Raw genomic sequence first — 18,987 nt, forward strand, 5'->3', positions numbered from 1 at the left:
AATAAGAATAAATTGTATTTTAAAGAAATCCATCATGTTTCAAAGCTTATTCTATTCACGCACCTCTCTCCAAAACTGCAGACATTCTCATTTTAGGCTTGTCAAGCAGTGTTAAAACAACCAAAAACAAACTCCTTTGTTGTCAGACATCTTGATTTATTACAAAAGCCTTCACGAGTAGGGTACCAAATTAAAGGTTACATAACCTCCTCCCAAAGGCGCGCACTCGTGTGTGTGTGTGTGTGTGTGTGTGTGTGTGAGAGACATCATGTGTTTGTGGGGAGAGGCGGGAGAGTTAAACCTTAAATCAAAAATGAGCCACCTCCAGACAGGGCAGTAAGAAACTTCGTTGTATTTTTTCTGCTTCGAAAATCAGAACAGCATTTGTCTGCAGAGAACTTGTATTCAGATCTTGAAAACTAAAAGTACTAAAAACTACTACTTAAAATAGTATTACTTTTGTTTTCTCTAGTTATGCCTTGAAATGTAACATCTTATTGACCTATTTGCTATTAATAGTTTTCATTTGTGACTTCAGAAACGTAATTTCTTTTCATGCATTATGACACAACTGCATTTAATTTCTTTTTTTCTAGTTAGTTTCTTTCACAATTTCTTCTATGTGGTTTTTAATTAGCTCTTTTTACTTTTCTAGGTGCCACTTTAGAGGAGATAAACCAGCACTGGGAGTGGCTGGAGCAAAACTTACTCCATACATTGTCTGTTTTTGATAATAAAGAAGATATTGTTAGTTTTGTCAAAGGGAAAATAAAGGTAAAAAAAGTTGTCTTGCTTTCATCTTTCCTCTGCCCACTAGTAAAGGAATTGAAAGAACTCTTGATATTGTGGAACTATACCAGTCTACCAACTGGTTGTGTCCATATTAGCTTTTGCCCATCTAGATAGTATTTTTGATAAAATGAGGTGACTTTGCAGCTGTATTTATTCTGTACACAATTATATTTGTCATGAAATGTACATAGATTTCTTTTTCAAGTCTTGATTCCCACATTCCATATCAGTGGTTTCATTAGCTTGTTGTCATCCGGCATCAGAAAGAGTTGGAAAGTATGTCTACACAGTATTTTCATCTAATATCCACGTACTAGGGGCTTACTAGCTATTGTGAAAAATACCTGTGTCACCATGCCTCAGGAAGCTACAGGAACAACAGCTGTGTAGTCTGTCATGGGCTGTAGTTGATTGGCAGTACATTACATTTACGTTTCTATTTAATACTTGCAGGGCCTGATTTTCAGAGGTGCTGAGCGCTTGCACCTGCAACTGAAGTCAGTGGGAGCTGCAGGTTCTTAATACCTCTGCAAATGAGGTGTATAGCTTCATCTTTCTCACTTCCATTAAACGTTCTTTCCCATTCTGGCTTCACTCCAATTTTCTTTCCTGTAATAGATCGATGTATTGTTTCTTGAGTTTTCTTCAATATCTGTCATTTCTCTTTTCTTGATCCTACACTAAGTACACATTGTATTCCTATAATTGTATAGCTTCTCCCTTTTCTTTTTCTGCTTCCTCTTCCCTGATCTCTCTGTCTCTCTCCATACTTTCCTAATACATCCCATCAGTTTCTCCTGTCTACATCTATCCACGCACTCACTCTTTCACACCCATCTGCTTACTCAAGATTGGAAATTTCACCAGATGCTTAATTGACAGATGGCTGAACCTACTAGCACAAGACCCAGGTGTAAGATGTGATGAATCCCACTGTCCAGGGGCAGTACTTATGTGAGAAGCCAGCCTTGATATCTCTCATTCGCTCGCTCGCTCTCTCTCTCTCTCACACACACACACTTGGAAGGGGGAGGTTGCTTGGATTTCTAAGAGGGTACTTCCCCTGCACCCATGCTCAAGGGGCTCAATCTTTTAATTTGTAGAGGATAGTCAGCACAGAAATGCTCTGACATCCTAGATTACTAAGGCCCTACTAAATCACGGCCATGAAAAACACGTCACGGACCGTGAAATCTGTGATTTCACGGGGGTGACCAGCATTTCTCAAATTGAGGGTCCTGCCCCGAAAGGGAGTTACAGGGGGATTGCAAAGTTATTTTTGAGGAGGGGGGTTTGCAATATTGTCACCTTTACTTCTGCATTGCCTTCAGAGCTGGGTGGCTGGAGAGCAGAGGCTGTTGGCCGGGCACACAGCTCTTAAGGCAGTGCCCTGCCAGCAGCAGAGCAGACGTAATGGTGGCAATGCCATACCAGGCCATCCTTACTTTTGCGCTGCTGCTGGCTGCGGCTCTTCCTTCAGAGCTGGGCTCCTGGCCAGCAGCCACCGCTCTCTACCTGCCCAGTGCCACTGCCAGCAGCAGCAATGAAGAAGTCAGTACTGCAGTCCCCTGCTACAATAACCTTGTGACCCCTTCCCACACCTCCTTTTTGGGTCAGGACCCCTGCAATTACAACACTGTGAAATTTCAGATTTAAATAGCTGAAATAATGAAATGTACTGTTTTTAAAATCTATGACCATGAAATTGACTAAAATGGACCGTGAATTTGGTAGGGCCATATAGATTACAGTACGTGAATTTCTAACATCAGTGATATCATTGGTCTCATGAACTGCAGTTAAACTCTTGATTATCTGTGATGTTACAGAAATAAAGATAGCATTAAAAGGCATTCAGATAAAATTCTATCCAGGGACTGAAGACCATTTAAAACATCTGTGTTTAAAAGACTAGTTCCAAATAGTCTGTTGTTGCATCAAGGATCAAGTAGGTGATGGTGTCATTTTTCCCCATTTAAGGACAAAATTTAGATACAACATCTGTAAAGTGTGCACCTTGTTGAGAAGTTTTGCTTTTTTTAAAGTCCTATTTCTGGCAGTAGTTCAGTGATTTATCTTTCCTTACTACACCTTGTACATCCAAGTGCTCTAAAGGCTTGAAAAAAACTCTCATCTTTTAATAATTTTGTGACCATGAAAGTGAGAGCAAGCCATCTAGAATTCTGCAGGTTTCAAACTGAATAATGGGTCCATATTTTTATTGTTACATCAGATCTCTGGCATTTGCTATAGACATCTGACATATGGGATTACAGTAGGACTGATTTCTATTCTGTAGCATCTGAAGTAAATTTGCGTTGAGCCAAGCAATTTGCACTTAACTGTCTTTCTCTCCTCCTTATTTATTGTAGAGCTGTAATAAAAAGACACAGCATTTACTTATTTCAAGACTTTAAAAATAGTTAAGCTTATTACAGGTTATCATATACTTCACTGTACTGTTTCTTGGTAATAGTGCTGATCAATATAAAAATTTGGTACTGTAGCATTGTGCTATGCAAGTCAAATTAAAGCTTCTACAGCCATCATATACTGAGTGAAATTCCAATCATGTTTATTGCCTTCTCTGGGTTATGTGAAATAATTGTGGTGATCAAAGCAAACCATTATTGGTATCAAGATTTTAATTATATATTGTAGTTTGAACAATATTTTTCAGTTATCGCTTGGGACCAAAAAGAAGAATGGGTTTGGAAGTGTGGGTAAACAGACTGCAAATACTGAGTAAATGTCTGTATAACTTGCACGTCAACTTGGATACCTTTCTAAGAGAGAATCAGGATTTTAAAAATGTACTGATAGGTTGTAATAACTAGGCAAACTACTGGACACAATTATCTTGTCATTGAATCAGGCATTGATAGCAGAAGAGACCAGGAGTAAACTAGCGGAGCAGGAGGAGGATCCTGAGAAGTTTCGAGAGGCGCTAGTGAAATTTGAAGCCAGATTTAACTTCCCTGAAGCAGAGAAGTTAATTACCTATTATTCATGCTGCTGCTGGAAGGGTAAAGTTCCTCGTCAAGGCTGGCTTTATCTGAGCATCAATCACCTCTGTTTTTATTCCTTCTTCCTAGGCAAAGAATGTAAGTCTGAACATATAAAAACTGTTATCCCTATGCAGACTTGTAAGCATATATATCACTTTTGGGGTAATTTTTAAGCTGATGTATTTAAATCTAATCTTATTTTATGGTATTTGGCTAATGCAACAGTGAAGAGTTCTGAAACTTGTTCTGTTTGGATCAACTACCCTGTTAAATTTGAGTGTATTTGCTTTTAAAAATTCCACATTGTCATTTGTCATCTATTAGTATATTTTACTTACAACAAACTTTTCTTATTAGTGTACACAGATGATAATTGCTTTAAACTGTTGTTTTTTTAAATGTGAAGTGAACCGTGGTGGTAATTGTATGGTGAAAGTCAGGAAAACAGTCTGCCCTAAAAGCGTGCTAAATAGTTTAGGCCCCAAAGTAGATCTGCCTTAAAATGTATCTGACGTGACAGATTCTTAAATACCTATTTTTAATACAGAACAGTCATTCAGAAACAGTCTCTCCCCCATTGGTGTGCACATGTACACACACAAAAATAGCCACTGTTAATAGCTGTAGTTAGTACAGAGACAGCAAAGGAAGTGTAAGTTGGCTAAAAAAACCCGTTCTTAGAACTACGTGACATCAATTATGCACTTTAAAGTAATGTGAGTAGTAAACATAACACAGCTGTGTCTTGTGCTCCATGTGACGAGGTGGAAGGGGAAAACCAGTATTTTCAAAAAGGAATGAAATTTTTGTTTTTTCAAGCTTCTGAACAAGTTTTACAGATAAGGGGGAGTTAAAACAAACAACTTCCAAATATCTTAAAACTTTTGTCTTCCCTTTTCAACCTTTTAAATCTTTCACAGAAGTGACAAGTTAGTTTTCAGAATGGTTTGAAAAATCTACCAGATAATCACTACTAATAAGCCAGTCCAAAAGATATGGTCCCATGTTTCCACTGGAGCCCCAGGGAGCATTCTTATGAGATGCCCTCCATACCCAGTCTTGGATGATGGAAATTATACATGAAGACAACCTTTTAACTGTTTTTTTTCTTTTCAGGGTGTGTGTGTCTTCTCCTCCTTAACAGGATTATGCTCTTGAGTAACACTGTAGGGATTCCTGTGAATCTTACCGTAACTCCAGCAGGAACAGCAGAATGAAACTTTGTTAATTATACTCTAATGATCAGGGAGGCTTTACTATTTATGAATAGCAGAGTTATTTTGTCAAGTCAAATTGTGATCATGTGGTTATTCAAATATTATATTTATAGATTTAAAGCTGAATTAGAGTATACAGTGAAATATGCAAAATGTTAACTCTTAATTTCTAGGATTTAATAGAATCCCCTCCCCCAATTAGATGTCTCTTTTTCCTTTCTGCTTTATTAGAACCCAGTTATCTTGTTGCACTTGCAACTTCTGCTGATTATAATACAGAAGTTGTATGTGGCTTGGAAAAATGTCATTGTTGTTTTGATGCATAGTTAGCTCAGTCTCTGTTTAAATATCTTGTTGATTGTCCACTAATATATGATGAACATGTGAAATCCTCTGCACACAATAAAATGGATTATTACAAATCAAAGCAGAAAGGGAAAAATGCTTTAATATTATTCACAAAGCTTATTTATGTACTACTGAAGATTGTTGAAGGATAATGAAGGAACACTATCAGATATACTACATAACGAGAAATAGCCCCTTGTCTTTGCTAGTAACAATTAAAATGCAAAATTGAAATAAATATAATTTACTTTACATTTATGTTCATTTTTCATCTTGGACAGTGAAAATAAACTACTCATTCACTTTTTTTATAGTCTGTTTCACTTTCTGCTTCTCATGCATTAATTAGGCTAATGCTTGGGAAAGTAAATTTAAAAAAAGCAAAACAGTTTTCATTAACATTTTTTTCTCTTGAAGAATGTACTGTATTCCTCCCCAAAACAAAACAACAACAAAAACCCCAACACACCACCCCAGGGTTGCTGGAACAATTTTTATAGTGGAGATGTTGAGAGCCATTGAACCAAACTGTAAATCCTGTATATAATGGAACCCTCTTCAAACCAGGGGGCGCTATAGCACCCCCCCACACCTCTAGTTCCAGCACCTGTGCACCAACCCTTCCTAAATTTTGGTCCTAAACAGGGCTGTCGATTAATCGCAGTTAACTCGCGCGATTAACTCAAAAAAATGAATCTTGATTAATCGCACTGTTAAACAATAGAATACCAATTGAAATGTATTAAATATTTTGGATGTTTTTCTACATTTTTATATATATTGTATTCTATGTTGTAATTGAAATCAAAGTGTATATTATTCTTGATTACAAATATTTGCACCATGAAAGATTAACAAAAGAAATAGTATTTTTCAATTCACCTCATACAAGTACTGTAATGCAATCTTTGTATCGGGGAAGTGCAACTTACAAATGTAGACTTTTTGTTACATAGCTGCACTGAAAAACAAAACAGTGTAAAACTTCAGAGCCTACAAGTCTATTCAGTCCTGCTTCTTGTTCAGCCAATCACTAAGACAAACAAGTTTGTTTACATTTATAGGAGCTAATGCTACCCTCTGTTTATTTACAATGTCAACAGAAAGTGAGAACAGGCATTTGCATTGCACTTTTGTAGCCAGCATCGCAAGGTATTTACGTGCTAGATACACTAAACATTCATATGCCCGTTCGTGCTTCAGCCACCATTCCAGAGGACATGTTCAATGTTGAGGACGCTCGTTAAAATAATCATTAATTAAATTTGTGACTGAACTCCTTGGGGAGAGAATTTTATGTGCCCTGCTCTGTTTTACCTGCATTCTGCCATATATTTCATGTTATAGCAGTATCGGATGATGATCCAGCACATGTTGTTCATTTTAAGAACACTTTCTCTGCAGATTTGACAAAACGCAAAGAAGGTACCAATGTGAGATTTCTAAAGATAGCTACAGCATTTGATCCAAGATTTAAGAATCTGAAGTGCCTTCCAAAATCTGAGAGGGACAAGGCTCTTTTAAGACTTTTGAAAGCATGCGCACCCAACACTCCGATGAGGAAACTACAGAATCCAAACCACCAAAAAAGAAAATCAACCTTCTGCTGGTGGCATCTGACTCTGCTAATGAAAATGAACATGCATCAGTCCGCACTGCTTTGGATTGTTATCAATCAGAACCCGTCATTAGCGTGGACGTATGTCTGCTGGAATGGTGGTTGAAGCACGAAGGGACATATGACTCTTTAGCGCATCTGGAATGTAAAAATCTTGCAACACTGGCTACAACAGTGCCATGCAATGCCTGTTCTTACTTTCAGGTGACATTGTAAACAAGAAGCGGGCAGCATTTTCTCCTGCAAATGTAAACAAACGTGTTTATCTGAGTGATTGGCTGAACAAGAAATAAGACTGAGTGGACTTGCAGGCTCTAAAGTTTTACATTGTTTTATTTTTGAATGCACTTATTTCCTTTAAATAAGTCTACATTTGTAAGTTCAACTTTCATAATAAAGAAATTGCACTACAGTTCTTGTATGAGGTGAATTGAAATTTTTTTTTTTGTTTAGTGTAAATACTTGTAATTAAAAATAAATATAAAGTGAGCATTGTACACTTTATATTCTGCGCTGTAATTGAAATCAATATATTTGAAAATGTAGAAAACATTCAAAAATATTTAAATAAATGGTATTCTATTATTGTTTAACAGTGTGATTAATTTTTTTAATCACTTGATAGCCCTAGTCCTAAACTTACTTGATGGTATCTAGTGTTGAAATTTATTTTTTTTTTCTAATCTCTGATATGGGTGACAGATACGATCTGAACACTCTCTTTGTCATGTTTGTCAACTGACCTACTGAATGGTTCATAAATAATTATAGTTATGAATGACTGTTAATATTGGAGAACTTGACACTTATTGTGAAGCAAGGAATTTGTTATCCTGGTTTTCATGCCATAGTCACTGAGGACTAGATCTTGCAAAGTCACTGAGGACTTAGCCTCAGCATTACAATGCCTAAGTTAACCCTGCTGCCTAATGGCATCCACAGCCTGGACTTAGGCACCCATACTCCCTATACAGTATATAGGGAGAGTTAGGTGCTGAGAAATAGGATCTGCAAAACCCAGCAGAGTGAGTGGAGAGCTGCTTAAGCTAGCCAATAGGTCACACTCCTCTCCTTGGCATTTTCTATCTAAGTACCTAAGTCTGGGTCAGAGGGAGGCACTTACCTCTGCTTGGACTCCACAATCAGGAACCTTCTCCTGGAGTTTGGCACCTAAGCCCTTCCTCACAAAAAACAGGAGGTGACAGCTGCCTTTAGCTCAGAGCACCCAGCTAGTATGCAGGGGACCCCTCTGCCTGATTTGAAGCAGGGATTTGAATCCATATCTCCCACTTCTCAGTAGAGTGCCCTAGCCAGCAGGCTATTGGATATTCTGGGGTAGGTGTCTCTCAGTCTTCAGTGACTAATTATTTGTACACAGTGGAATGGCTTCAACAAGAGACGCATTCGAATGTGTACATATTTTAGCGTTGGAACAGGGAATTGAACTTGTGCCTCCCACATCCCAGATGAGCCACTGAGCTATAGAGTTATTCTCCATCTTTCTCTGGCCTAGTTCCTACTTGGGCTTAGGCATGAGGTTGGCACCTGGGCGTCAGGACTAAAGCACCTGTGCTCATGCCCAACAGCAGATTATTAGGTATCTAAGGGACTTTACTGGTGGAAACGTAGCCACCTATAGGACTAGGCGGCAGCTGAGTGGGGGTTTTTAGCATCTGAATTTTTGATTTAGGTAGCTAAAATGGCAGGCTAGATCCACAAAGGTATTTAAGAAATGCTACTTAGGCATTTTAAGTCTTAACGACTTTGGAAAATAATGCCAATAGAACATGTTCTTGCATTCTCAAACAAAACATGTTCTTGCATTCTCAAACAAAACACAAATTACAAAACTGAAATAAAAAAGTCTTGGCAGTTATTTTAATTCTGATTATATTGAAATGCTTCAGTGCTATTGGATGAATAGAAATATGGGCAAAGTACTAAATCTTCTGGTTCTGCTACTGGACCAAAAAATCCTTATTTTATTTCTGGTGGTGGTGTCAGTGAGTTTTATGCGAAGTCACAGTACTTCGACACTAGAAGGGCACTTACGTTGAAACATGTTCAAAGATACTCAAAGGAGAGAGATCTATCAAAAGATTTAGAATTTTGAAAGGTTGGAATGTTCAATTTCTTAAAGGGTTACTGTCAAGTTATCATAGTTTTTAATTACGGTAAGTTTTCATTGTTCCTAGACTTTGAAAATATGTTGCCTTTTGCCACCAGTTTTGACCTTTTTTGTAATTTGGCATGCTCCTGCTGTTTCATATAGAATATGAGCCAGTGGTGGGCAACCTGTGGTCCGCATGCAGCCCATCAGGGTAATCTGATTGTGGGCTGCGAGACATTTTGCTGATGTTGACCATCCACAGGCATAGCCACCCGCAGCTCCCAGTGGCTGTGGTTCACCACAGGGACCATGCTGGCCACCGCTTCCCACAGCTCCCATTGGCCGGGAAAAGAGAACCGTGGCTACTGGGAGCTGGGGTGGGTCGTGATGGTCAACATCAGCAAAATGTCTCGCAGCCCACAATCAGATTACCGTGATGAGCCGCATGTGGCCCGCAGGTTGCCCACCACTGATAAAAGCTGTTATGTCTTACTTGGCTGACGTGTTTGACAACAACATTAGTAATAAAGTTAGTACAACTCTAGATAACTAGTCTTTAGTCCCTTGGCTGTCTCGCTCTGCTGAACTAAAATATTTTATGGCCATTCATAGACAATTTGTCTGATATTAGTATGCTGCATTTAAATAGGAAAAGTTAGAATCAGGGAACAGTCTTGACAGGATTATGGTTATGGAATAATACAGTAAACTCACTCAGGGTCTTTTATGAATATAATTAATTATCATGGACATGTTTTATATAACAAAACAATCCAAATCAAGACAAGGCTTTACATTATTGCCTTTTTATGACCTGGTTAGCAACAAGAGATTGACCTGGGATACTGGTAGAGATGTTCATTGGTGACGAGAGTCCTGGGTGAGCTTGCAGCAATTGTTAACCCAGGTGGAAAATCTAATTTATTTTCAAGTGTTTTTCAGTAAATAGTAGCCAGATTGTTGGTCTTAGAGCTCGTATAAAAGGCAAATGATCTCCTTCAATAATCATCCAATATGTGGTGATCCTTTTTCTCTTCTTTGGGTAGTGACAGATGATTTAACAGAACGTCAATATCAAAAATGCTATCTTGTACTTTTTCTTAATTGTAGTTGGCCTTTGTAACATGCAGTTAAATGCTTCTGGACAAAATTTACAGCTGTCAGTTATTTAAAAAAATTAAAATGGGAAGATTAAATTAATATGCATAGTAATTTTCTTCAGAATTCTGTTTATGGGTGACATTGCAGCCTTTTTCAGATTTTCATTGGTAATGGTTATATTTTGTGTGTGTGTAGACTTTATATTTCACATGTGGTATTTCTCACTCTTTTTTACCTCATATACTATATAGGTAATAAAAATGAGTGTCTCAAACTGAACACAGACAGAAATGTGCACATCTATTTTCTGATGACATTGTCCCCACAGTAGCTAAATTAGAGTAATTTTGTGAGCCTTGAGTTTTATTACTATTTTCTGGTGATCTTTGTAGCCTTGTTAAAGGGTGGTGTCAGTCTCTTCCTCATCAAAGGAAACTTCTGATATATAGATCTATACATTTATATATATGAAACTGTTAGTTCAGTACTTATGCCACATGATAATATGAGAGGACCATACTACAGAATGCACTGGTAAATTTCCTAGTACAACCATTTCCTCGTTGTGCTGCGTAGTCATCCAGTTTACTTCTGTTTCCAGACTCTGGGCCTAGTTTCCACCCAAAAAACATCCATTATGGAAGTAAGCTAGCCTGCCGCTTCCCTGACACTGTCTATGTATGTCTATACTACCTGCTGGATTGGCAGGCGGCAATCGATTCAGCGGGGATCGATTTATCGCGTCTAGTCTAGACACGATAAATCGATCCCTGGGTGCTCTCCCGTCGACTCCTATACTCCACCACCGCGAGAGGTGCAAGCGGAGTCAATGGGGGAGCGGCAGCAGTCGACTCACCACGGTGAAGATACCACAGTAAGTCAATCTAATTACATCCACTTCAGCTATGTTATTCATGTAGCTGAAGTTGTGTAACTTAGATCGATTTCCCCCCCCCCCCCCAGTGTAGACCAGGGCCAAGTGAATAGGAGGCCAAGTTCTCACCCTTCTCAAAGCCTACTTCCAGTAGGCTAGATGGCCCTGGAACCTTTCCTCATGTCCTTGCCACCCTCTAGCGAATGAAACGTAACCTGTTTTATGGAAAGAGGACTCCCTGTCAATGTTACTTGATGATTTAGTGTCTTTCCTGAAAACTAAAAGAGACTTAAGAGGGCAATCCCTCAAAAGAGATGCTTTCTGCCTAGAACATTGGAGAATGAATAGTGGGTACATATTAGGCATTTTTTTTTTTAATTTACAGGATTTTTTATTCCCCTTTATACCTATTTAAAGTCCATTCTGAATTTTAGTATGTTTGCATATTTCTGAAGTCTGTGAAAAATTTAAACTCAGTTCCTAAGAGGTTTTTGCTTTTTCTCAAATTGCAGTAAAACTCCTAGTTCCCTGGGTTGATGTCCAGAAACTGGAAAGAACCTCTAATGTCTTTATGACTGATATCATCCGTATTACCACTTCAAGTAAAGAACGAGACTTCTCCATGTTCCTTAATATTGATGAGGCATTCAGGATGATGGAGCAGCTGGCAGACGTAACGCTCCGAAGGCTACTAGATAATGAGATCTTCGAACTGGATCCAGGTCTCCAAGATCCTACTCAGATTACAAAAAGGTAAAAAGCAAAGTTCTTGCTTATAAAAGAAGAATTATAGAAGTACATTTCCCATTTTTCAGTATTTTATTCACTTGGTAGTAATTAAATATTGAACAGCTGTGTCTTCAGGAAAGCCAGACTTTATAATATATTCAATCTTCTGGAATAGAGTTTTTCAGTATGTATGCAACTCGTCTGGAGTAGGTATTCAAGTCACACCACTACATTTTCTGTGTTTTCTGAAGTAACATCACTCCTTTTTTTTTTCTTTTAAAAGCACCATTTCATTGCCCAAAAATAAATTCCGATAAGTGAGAATTCCAATTGCCTTGGACAAAAGCACTCTTTGTTATGCTCTTTGTTCTGTGTAAGCTTTCCAAGTGCTGATAACATGGTAATTATTGCTTGGGGTCACATCTTCATGAACTTCTGACAGATGGAAAGTCCCTACTTCTATTATTCTCATCGTTGATTTAACAGGGAGTTCTGGGAATCAAAACTGTAGTGAGAGATTTATATGCGATTGTCTGTACTACACTTGGCCTTTCATTCCAAAGAATCCCAACATGCATAGTTTCTTTCTGTCCCTCACTCACCGCTGAAATGAAGTTGACTCGGCGGGAGGAAAATGGTAGCCATTCTGTGCCGGTAACAGTACACAAAACACACACACACGCATGCTTGCTCATGCACACTCTCTCTCTACTTTTAAGGAAAGTGCAACTGCAAAGGGAATTTTAGGTAGGCAGAATATAATGACCAAAATTGGAATTTGCCTAGGACACCTTTGTTGACATCTTGGTGTCAAATACTTCTAATAAGGGGGTCATTCCAGGTGTGTAGATTGTGGTTTTCCCAATTATACATCCAAGTCCCTTGACCCTGCAGTGAGAACTGTACACCCTCATAAATATAGATCACTCATCCTACATGAAGGAAAGATCTGTGAACGGTTTCTAAGTGAGGAGAAGGGGTTCTGATGATAATACAGGTGTACAATAACTGCTTTCTGTTATTAATATGCTTTGGTTTTGGTGGCCATTTCTGCAATGATGCTAAAATTACAACCCCTTTTCCAAACTCGCGTGAATAGTGCTATAGAATCTTTAATAGCAGTTGAAGATTCCTATACACTATTATTTTTCCCAAGCATTTTAAATTTACGCTTAATAGGTGAAGTCCTGGCTCCATTGCAGTCACTGGGCTAGGATTTTGCCTATTATGTCATTGAAGAAAATATTTTGAGCAGTCTGTAAGTTTAATGAAGGCAGTAAGCAGTAACACTTACTTATGTACGCCTATTCATTGATGCCAGAGGTTTCTTTAAACTAACGAGTTCCTCAGTCCCTCACCTTTTGGACTAAAATATATTATGTCTTGAAGTAAAGAAACTAATGCACAGGAGCCATGACACCAATTGCACACCATTTTTTGGGGGGGGGATTCCTAATTTATAATTTTTAAGCTCTCCTTTTCCCACTGAAAGACTCCTTGAATTAAAAATCTTAATTGAAACAAAAGTTAACACCCTCCACCCCCACAAATGTAAATATTGAACTTAATAGACCTCTGATATACTGTAGTGTTAAGATCTTCAACTGAATCAAACTACAAATTTCAGAGTAGCAGCCGTGTTAGTCTGTATTTGCAAAAAGAAAAGGAGTACTTGTGGCACCTTAGAGACTAACACATTTATTAGAGCATAAGCTTTCGTGAGCTACAGCTCACTTCATCGGATTCATTTGGTGGAAAAACAGAGGGGAGATTTATATACACACACAGAGAACATGAAACAATGGGTTTATCATACACACTGTAAGGAGAGTGATCACTTAAGATAAGCTATCACCAGCAGCAGGGGGGGAAAGGAGGAAAACCTTTCATGGTGACAAGCAAGGTAGGCTAATTCCAGCAGTTAACAAGAATATCTGAGGAACGGTGGGGTGGGGGGGAGAAATAACATGGGGAAATAGTTTTACTTTGTGTAATGACTCATCCATTCCCAGTCTCTATTCAAGCCTAAGTTAATTGTATCCAGTTTGCAAATTAATTCCAATTCAGCAGTCTCTCGTTGGAGTCTGTTTTTGAAGCTTTTTTGTTGAAGGATAGCCACTCTTAGGTCTGTAATCGAGTGACCAGAGAGATTGAAGTGTTCCCCAACTGGTTTTTGAATGTTATAATTCTTGACGTCTGATTTGTGTCCATTCATTCTTTTATGTAAAGACTGTCCAGTTTGACCAATGTACATGGCAGAGGGGCATTGCTGGTACATGATAGCATATATCACATTGGTAGATGCGCAGGTGAAGGAGCCTCTGATAGTGTGGCTGATGTGATTAGGCCCTATGATGGTATCCCCTGAATAGATATGTGGACAGAGTTGGCAATGGGCTTTGTTGCAAGGATAGGTTCCTGGGTTAGTGGTTCTGTTGTGTGGTGTGTGGTTGCTGGTGAGTATTTGCTTCAGACTGGGGGGCTGTCTGTAAGTAAGGACTGGCCTGTCTCCCAAGATCTGTGAGAGTGATGGGTCGTCCTTCAGAATAGTAATGGCTTGTAGAAAGTGGTGTTGGAGAGTTGCCTAGTAGCCTCTTGTTCAGACTCCGACCTATTCATGATGACGACAGCACCTCCTTTGTCAGCCTTTATGATGTCAGAGTTGTTTCTGAGGCTGTGGATGGCACTGCCACAAGGGGCCACAACAATGGTTCCCGTAACCCACCCAGCAATATTGTTAATCTATCCAACTATACTCTTAGCCCAGCAGAAGAATCTGTCCTATCTCGGGGCCTCTCCTTTTTGCCCCTCCACCTCCATCAGAACATGATACAGTTCTGTGGTGACCTAGAATCCTATTTTCGACGTGTCAGACTCAAGGAATATTTCCAACACACCTCTGACCAACATATTAACCCACAGAGACCTTCCTACCAACACTACAAAAACAAGGATTCTGGGTGGACTCCTCCTGAAGGTCAAAACAGCAGCCTGGATTTCTACATAGAGTGCTTCCGCCGACTTGCGCGAACTGAAATTGTGGAAAAGCAGCATCGCTTACCCCATAACCTCAGCCATGCAGAACACAGTGCCATCCACAGCCTCAGAAACAACTCTGACATCATAATCAAAAAGGCTGACAAAGGAGGTGCTGTCGTCATCATGAATAGGTCGAAGTATGAACAAGAGGCTACTAAGCAGCTCTCCAACACCACTTTCTATAAGCCATTACCCTCTGATCCCACTGAGAGTTACCAAAAGAAACTACAGCATTTGCTCAAGAAACTCCCTGAAAAAGCACAAGAACAAATCCGTACAGAGACACCCCTAGAACCCCGACCTGGGGTATTCTATCTGCTACCCAAGATCCATAAACCTGGAAATCCTGGACGCCCCATCATCTCAGGCATTGGCACCCTGACAGCAGGATTGTCTGGCTATGTAGACTCCCTCCTCAGGCCCTTCGTTACCAGCACTCCCAGCTATCTTCAAGACACCACTGACTTCCTGAGGAAACTACAATCCATTGGTGATCTTCCTAAAAACACCATCCTAGCCACTATGGATGTAGAAGCCCTCTACACCACCATTCCACACAAAGATGGACTACAAGCCGTCAGGAACAGTATCCCCGATAATGTCACGGCTAACCTGGTGGCTGAACTTTGTGACTTTGTCCTCACCCATAACTATTTCACATTTGGGGACAATGTATACCTTCAAATCAGCGGCACTGCGATGGGTACCCGCATGGCCCCACAGTATGCCAACATTTTTATGGCTGACTTAGAACAACGCTTCCTCAGCTCTCGTTCCCTAATGCCCCTACTCTACTTGCGCTACATTGATGACATCTTCATCATCTGGACCCATGGAAAAGAAGCTCTTGAGGAATTCCACCATGATTTCAACAATTTCCATCCCACCATCAACCTCAGCCTGGACCAGTCCACACAAGAGATCCACTTCCTGGACACTATGGTGCTAATAAGCGATGGTCACATAAACACCACCCTATATCAGAAACCTACTGACCGCTATTCCTACCTACATGCCTCTAGCTTTTATCCAGATCATACAACTCGATCCATTGTCTACAGCCAAGCTCTACGATATAACCGCATTTGCTCCAACCCCTCAGACAAAGACAAACCCCTACAAGATCTCTATCATGCATTCTTATAACTACAATACCCACCTGCTGAAGTGAAGAAACAGATTGACAGAGCCAGAAGAGTACCCAGAAGTCACCTACTACAGGACAGGCCCAACAAAGAAAATAACAGAATGCCACTAGCCATCACCTTCAGCCCCCAACTAAAACCTCTCCAACGCATCATCAAGGATCTTCAACATATCCTGAAGGATGACCCATCACTCTCACAGATCTTGGGAGACAGGCCAGTCCTTGCTTACAGACAGCCCCCCAATCTGAAGCAAATACTCACCAGCAACCACACACCACACAACAGAACCACTAACCCAGGAACCTACCTTGCAACAAAGCCTGTTGCCAACTCTGTCCACATATCTATTCAGGGGACACCATCATAGGGCCTAATCACATCAGCCACACTATCAGAGGCTCGTTCACCTGCACATCTACCAATGTGATATATGCCATCATGTGCCAGCAATGCCCCTCTGCCATGTATGTTGGCCAAACTGGACAGTCTCTACGTAAAAGAATGAATGGACACAAATCAGACGTCAAGAATTATAACATTCAAAAACCAGTTGGAGAACACTTCAATCTCTCTGGTCACTCAATTACAGACCTAAGAGTGGCTATCCTTCAACAAAAAAGCTTCAAAAACAGACTCCAACGAGAGACTGCAGAATTGGAATTAATTTGCAAACTGGATACAATTAACTTAGGCTTGAATAGAGACGGGAATGGATGAGTCATTACACAAAGTAAAACTATTTCCCCATGTTATTTCTCCCCCCCACCCCACCCCCCACCGTTCCTCAGATATTCTTGTTAACTGCTGGAATTAGCCTACCTTGCTTGTCACCATGAAAGGTTTTCCTCCTTTTCCCCCCCCTGCTGCTGGTGATGGCTTATCTTAAGTGATCACTCTCCTTACAGTGTGTATGATAAACCCATTGTTTCATGTTCTCTGTGTGTGTGTATAAATCTCCCCTCTGTTTTTTCCACCAAATGCATCCGATGAAGTGAGCTGTAGCTCACGAAAGCTTATGCTCTAATAAATTTGTTAGTCTCTAAGGTGCCAAAACTACAAATTGTGTCCTGAATCGAGTTTGAAAAGCAGTACATATATTAATGAACCAGCAACAGGAGCACAAATCATCCCACACCTATAATCACACAGGTTTTTTTCCTCCCCTGCCTTCCTTTTTTTTTTTATTTTTATTTTCTTAAAGAAAAGAGAGAAGAAATAGTTTGCAAGAGAATTCCTGAGCCTGATGGTCTGTAAACGTTCTGGTGAGTGGTAACTTGAGAATACAAAGATGTTGAAATCCCATTTCCTGTACACAGGTTAGACAGGTAGTGGCTAGGTAGGTTCATACTTTGATGTAGTACGATTCAGCAAGTTCGTTTTTTGAATAGTGGCAAAACGAGTTGCTAATTCTGACGCATTTGGGTTGAAGTGACTTGTTTTTTCGCTGTTGTAATAGTTCAGGAAATACTAGCTCTCACTTAAGTTTCCCTTGTGTTCTCTCTTTATAATTCCCTTTTTTCTCTTGGAAGCAAATATTATAATGTATTATAACGCAATGTCAGAATCAATGTAATAGGCCATGTCAGGGTGTATACAAATCATTTTAAAATAAAAAATCTTATTTTTCCCCCACCCCCCAAATATAAGTTTATTTTTTGGGGAAACAATAATTTAAAATTTAAAAATCTACGTTCAAGCCAAAATTTACTATAACCTATAAAAAATCATTTAATTTAAATTTAAATAATAGTTAAGTGGTAGGTGTTTGCTGCCAAAGTTTTAAATAAAATCAAACCACTGAACTTGTTGAAGTCACTGGCTAAATACCTGGAACCAGGGTTTGTTGTAGTTCTAAACCACCTTTTAACACCAGTAGCCTCTTCTGTAGGTTTAGAGAGAATATTTTCTTTTAAGATTTATTCAACTAGTTCAGTTTAAGGACGTCACTAGTCCATTCATAGTTGAGAAACCAGTTGAGAGTTGAAAAAGCAGGGGAGCTTGTTTTTCCTTTTTCTAGTCTATGAACAAAAATGAGATGAGAGAATGAGACTTACTAGTTCTAAAATCTTGAAGGACAAAGTGACCAGAAAAAAAAGTTTTTCACTAACTGCAGTTACTTCCTTTATTTAGTAAATCTATTAGTTTTAAATGCAAAACATGTTTTGATAAACTCTTTTTCTTACATTTCTAGTACATCTAAGATAATTTTTACTAATTAAATAAAACAATTTTAAAATGTTGTTTTTGTACATTCCAACTGAATTCCAATTTCCATCCAAATGCAGCTTTACACAAATCATGAGCAAAAAAAAATAAAAAAATTAATGATCTTGTAAATGAGAAACATCATTCACCGTTTTTTAACAAAACGAAAAGGAGTACTTGTGGCACCTTAGAGACTAACGAATTTATTAGAGCATAAGCTTTCGTGAGCTACAGCTCACTTCATCGGATGCATTTGGTGGCAAATGCATTTCCCACCAAATGCCTCCGATGAAGTGAGCTGTAGCTCACGAAAGCTTATGCTCTAATAAATTCGTTAGCCTCTAAGCATGCTGTACTTTTGCTGGGAGATATTTATGAGGGCATGCAGTTGCTGAGAGGCGGAAATGCATAACATTTCTCTTTGGGTAACCGAATTCTGCTCTTCTGTTCCACTTGTTATTTTTTTCATATAAATTTTCATCTCCGCCCACAGTGACGTGAGTACTGACTGCATTTCATTCTTGTGCTGACACTTATTCTCTTTCCCAGATCCCACAAAGCTGACCTCCATCTCAGCATCTTTTTTTAGGGCAGTCGTGGATAAGGTGTGGTCTCCTGGTGCAGCTGTCTGATCTTGCTTCGTGAGTCATTCAGAATAGGCAATTTCAGTGATGTTAGGATTGGAATCCTTCCCTAATGTCAGGAAGCTACGGTTATGTCTATATGTAAACTGCTACAGAGGCACAGTTGCAGCGCCGCAGTTGTACCACTGTAGGGTTTCAGTGTAGACCAGTTATA

The 18,987-nt window shown here is 39.3% G+C and overlaps 1 protein-coding gene across 4 annotated transcripts in view; it reads left to right on the forward strand.

Moving 5' to 3' along the window:
- The window catches only part of TBC1D8 (TBC1 domain family member 8), a 74,566-nt gene that overhangs the window by 25,900 nt on the left and 29,679 nt on the right, over positions 1-18,987 (forward strand). For all 4 annotated transcript variants that reach the window (XM_038404805.2, XM_038404814.2, XM_043515330.1 and 1 more), the window contains exons 3-5: positions 656-774; positions 3,668-3,896; positions 11,581-11,821. In XM_038404805.2, coding sequence (XP_038260733.1) covers positions 656-774; positions 3,668-3,896; positions 11,581-11,821 — 589 coding nt within the window. The remainder of the gene's footprint in view (positions 1-655; positions 775-3,667; positions 3,897-11,580; positions 11,822-18,987) is intronic.

The sequence above is a fragment of the Dermochelys coriacea genome, chromosome 1 (assembly GCF_009764565.3).
Source record: "Dermochelys coriacea isolate rDerCor1 chromosome 1, rDerCor1.pri.v4, whole genome shotgun sequence".
Taxonomy (NCBI): Eukaryota; Metazoa; Chordata; order Testudines; family Dermochelyidae; genus Dermochelys; species Dermochelys coriacea.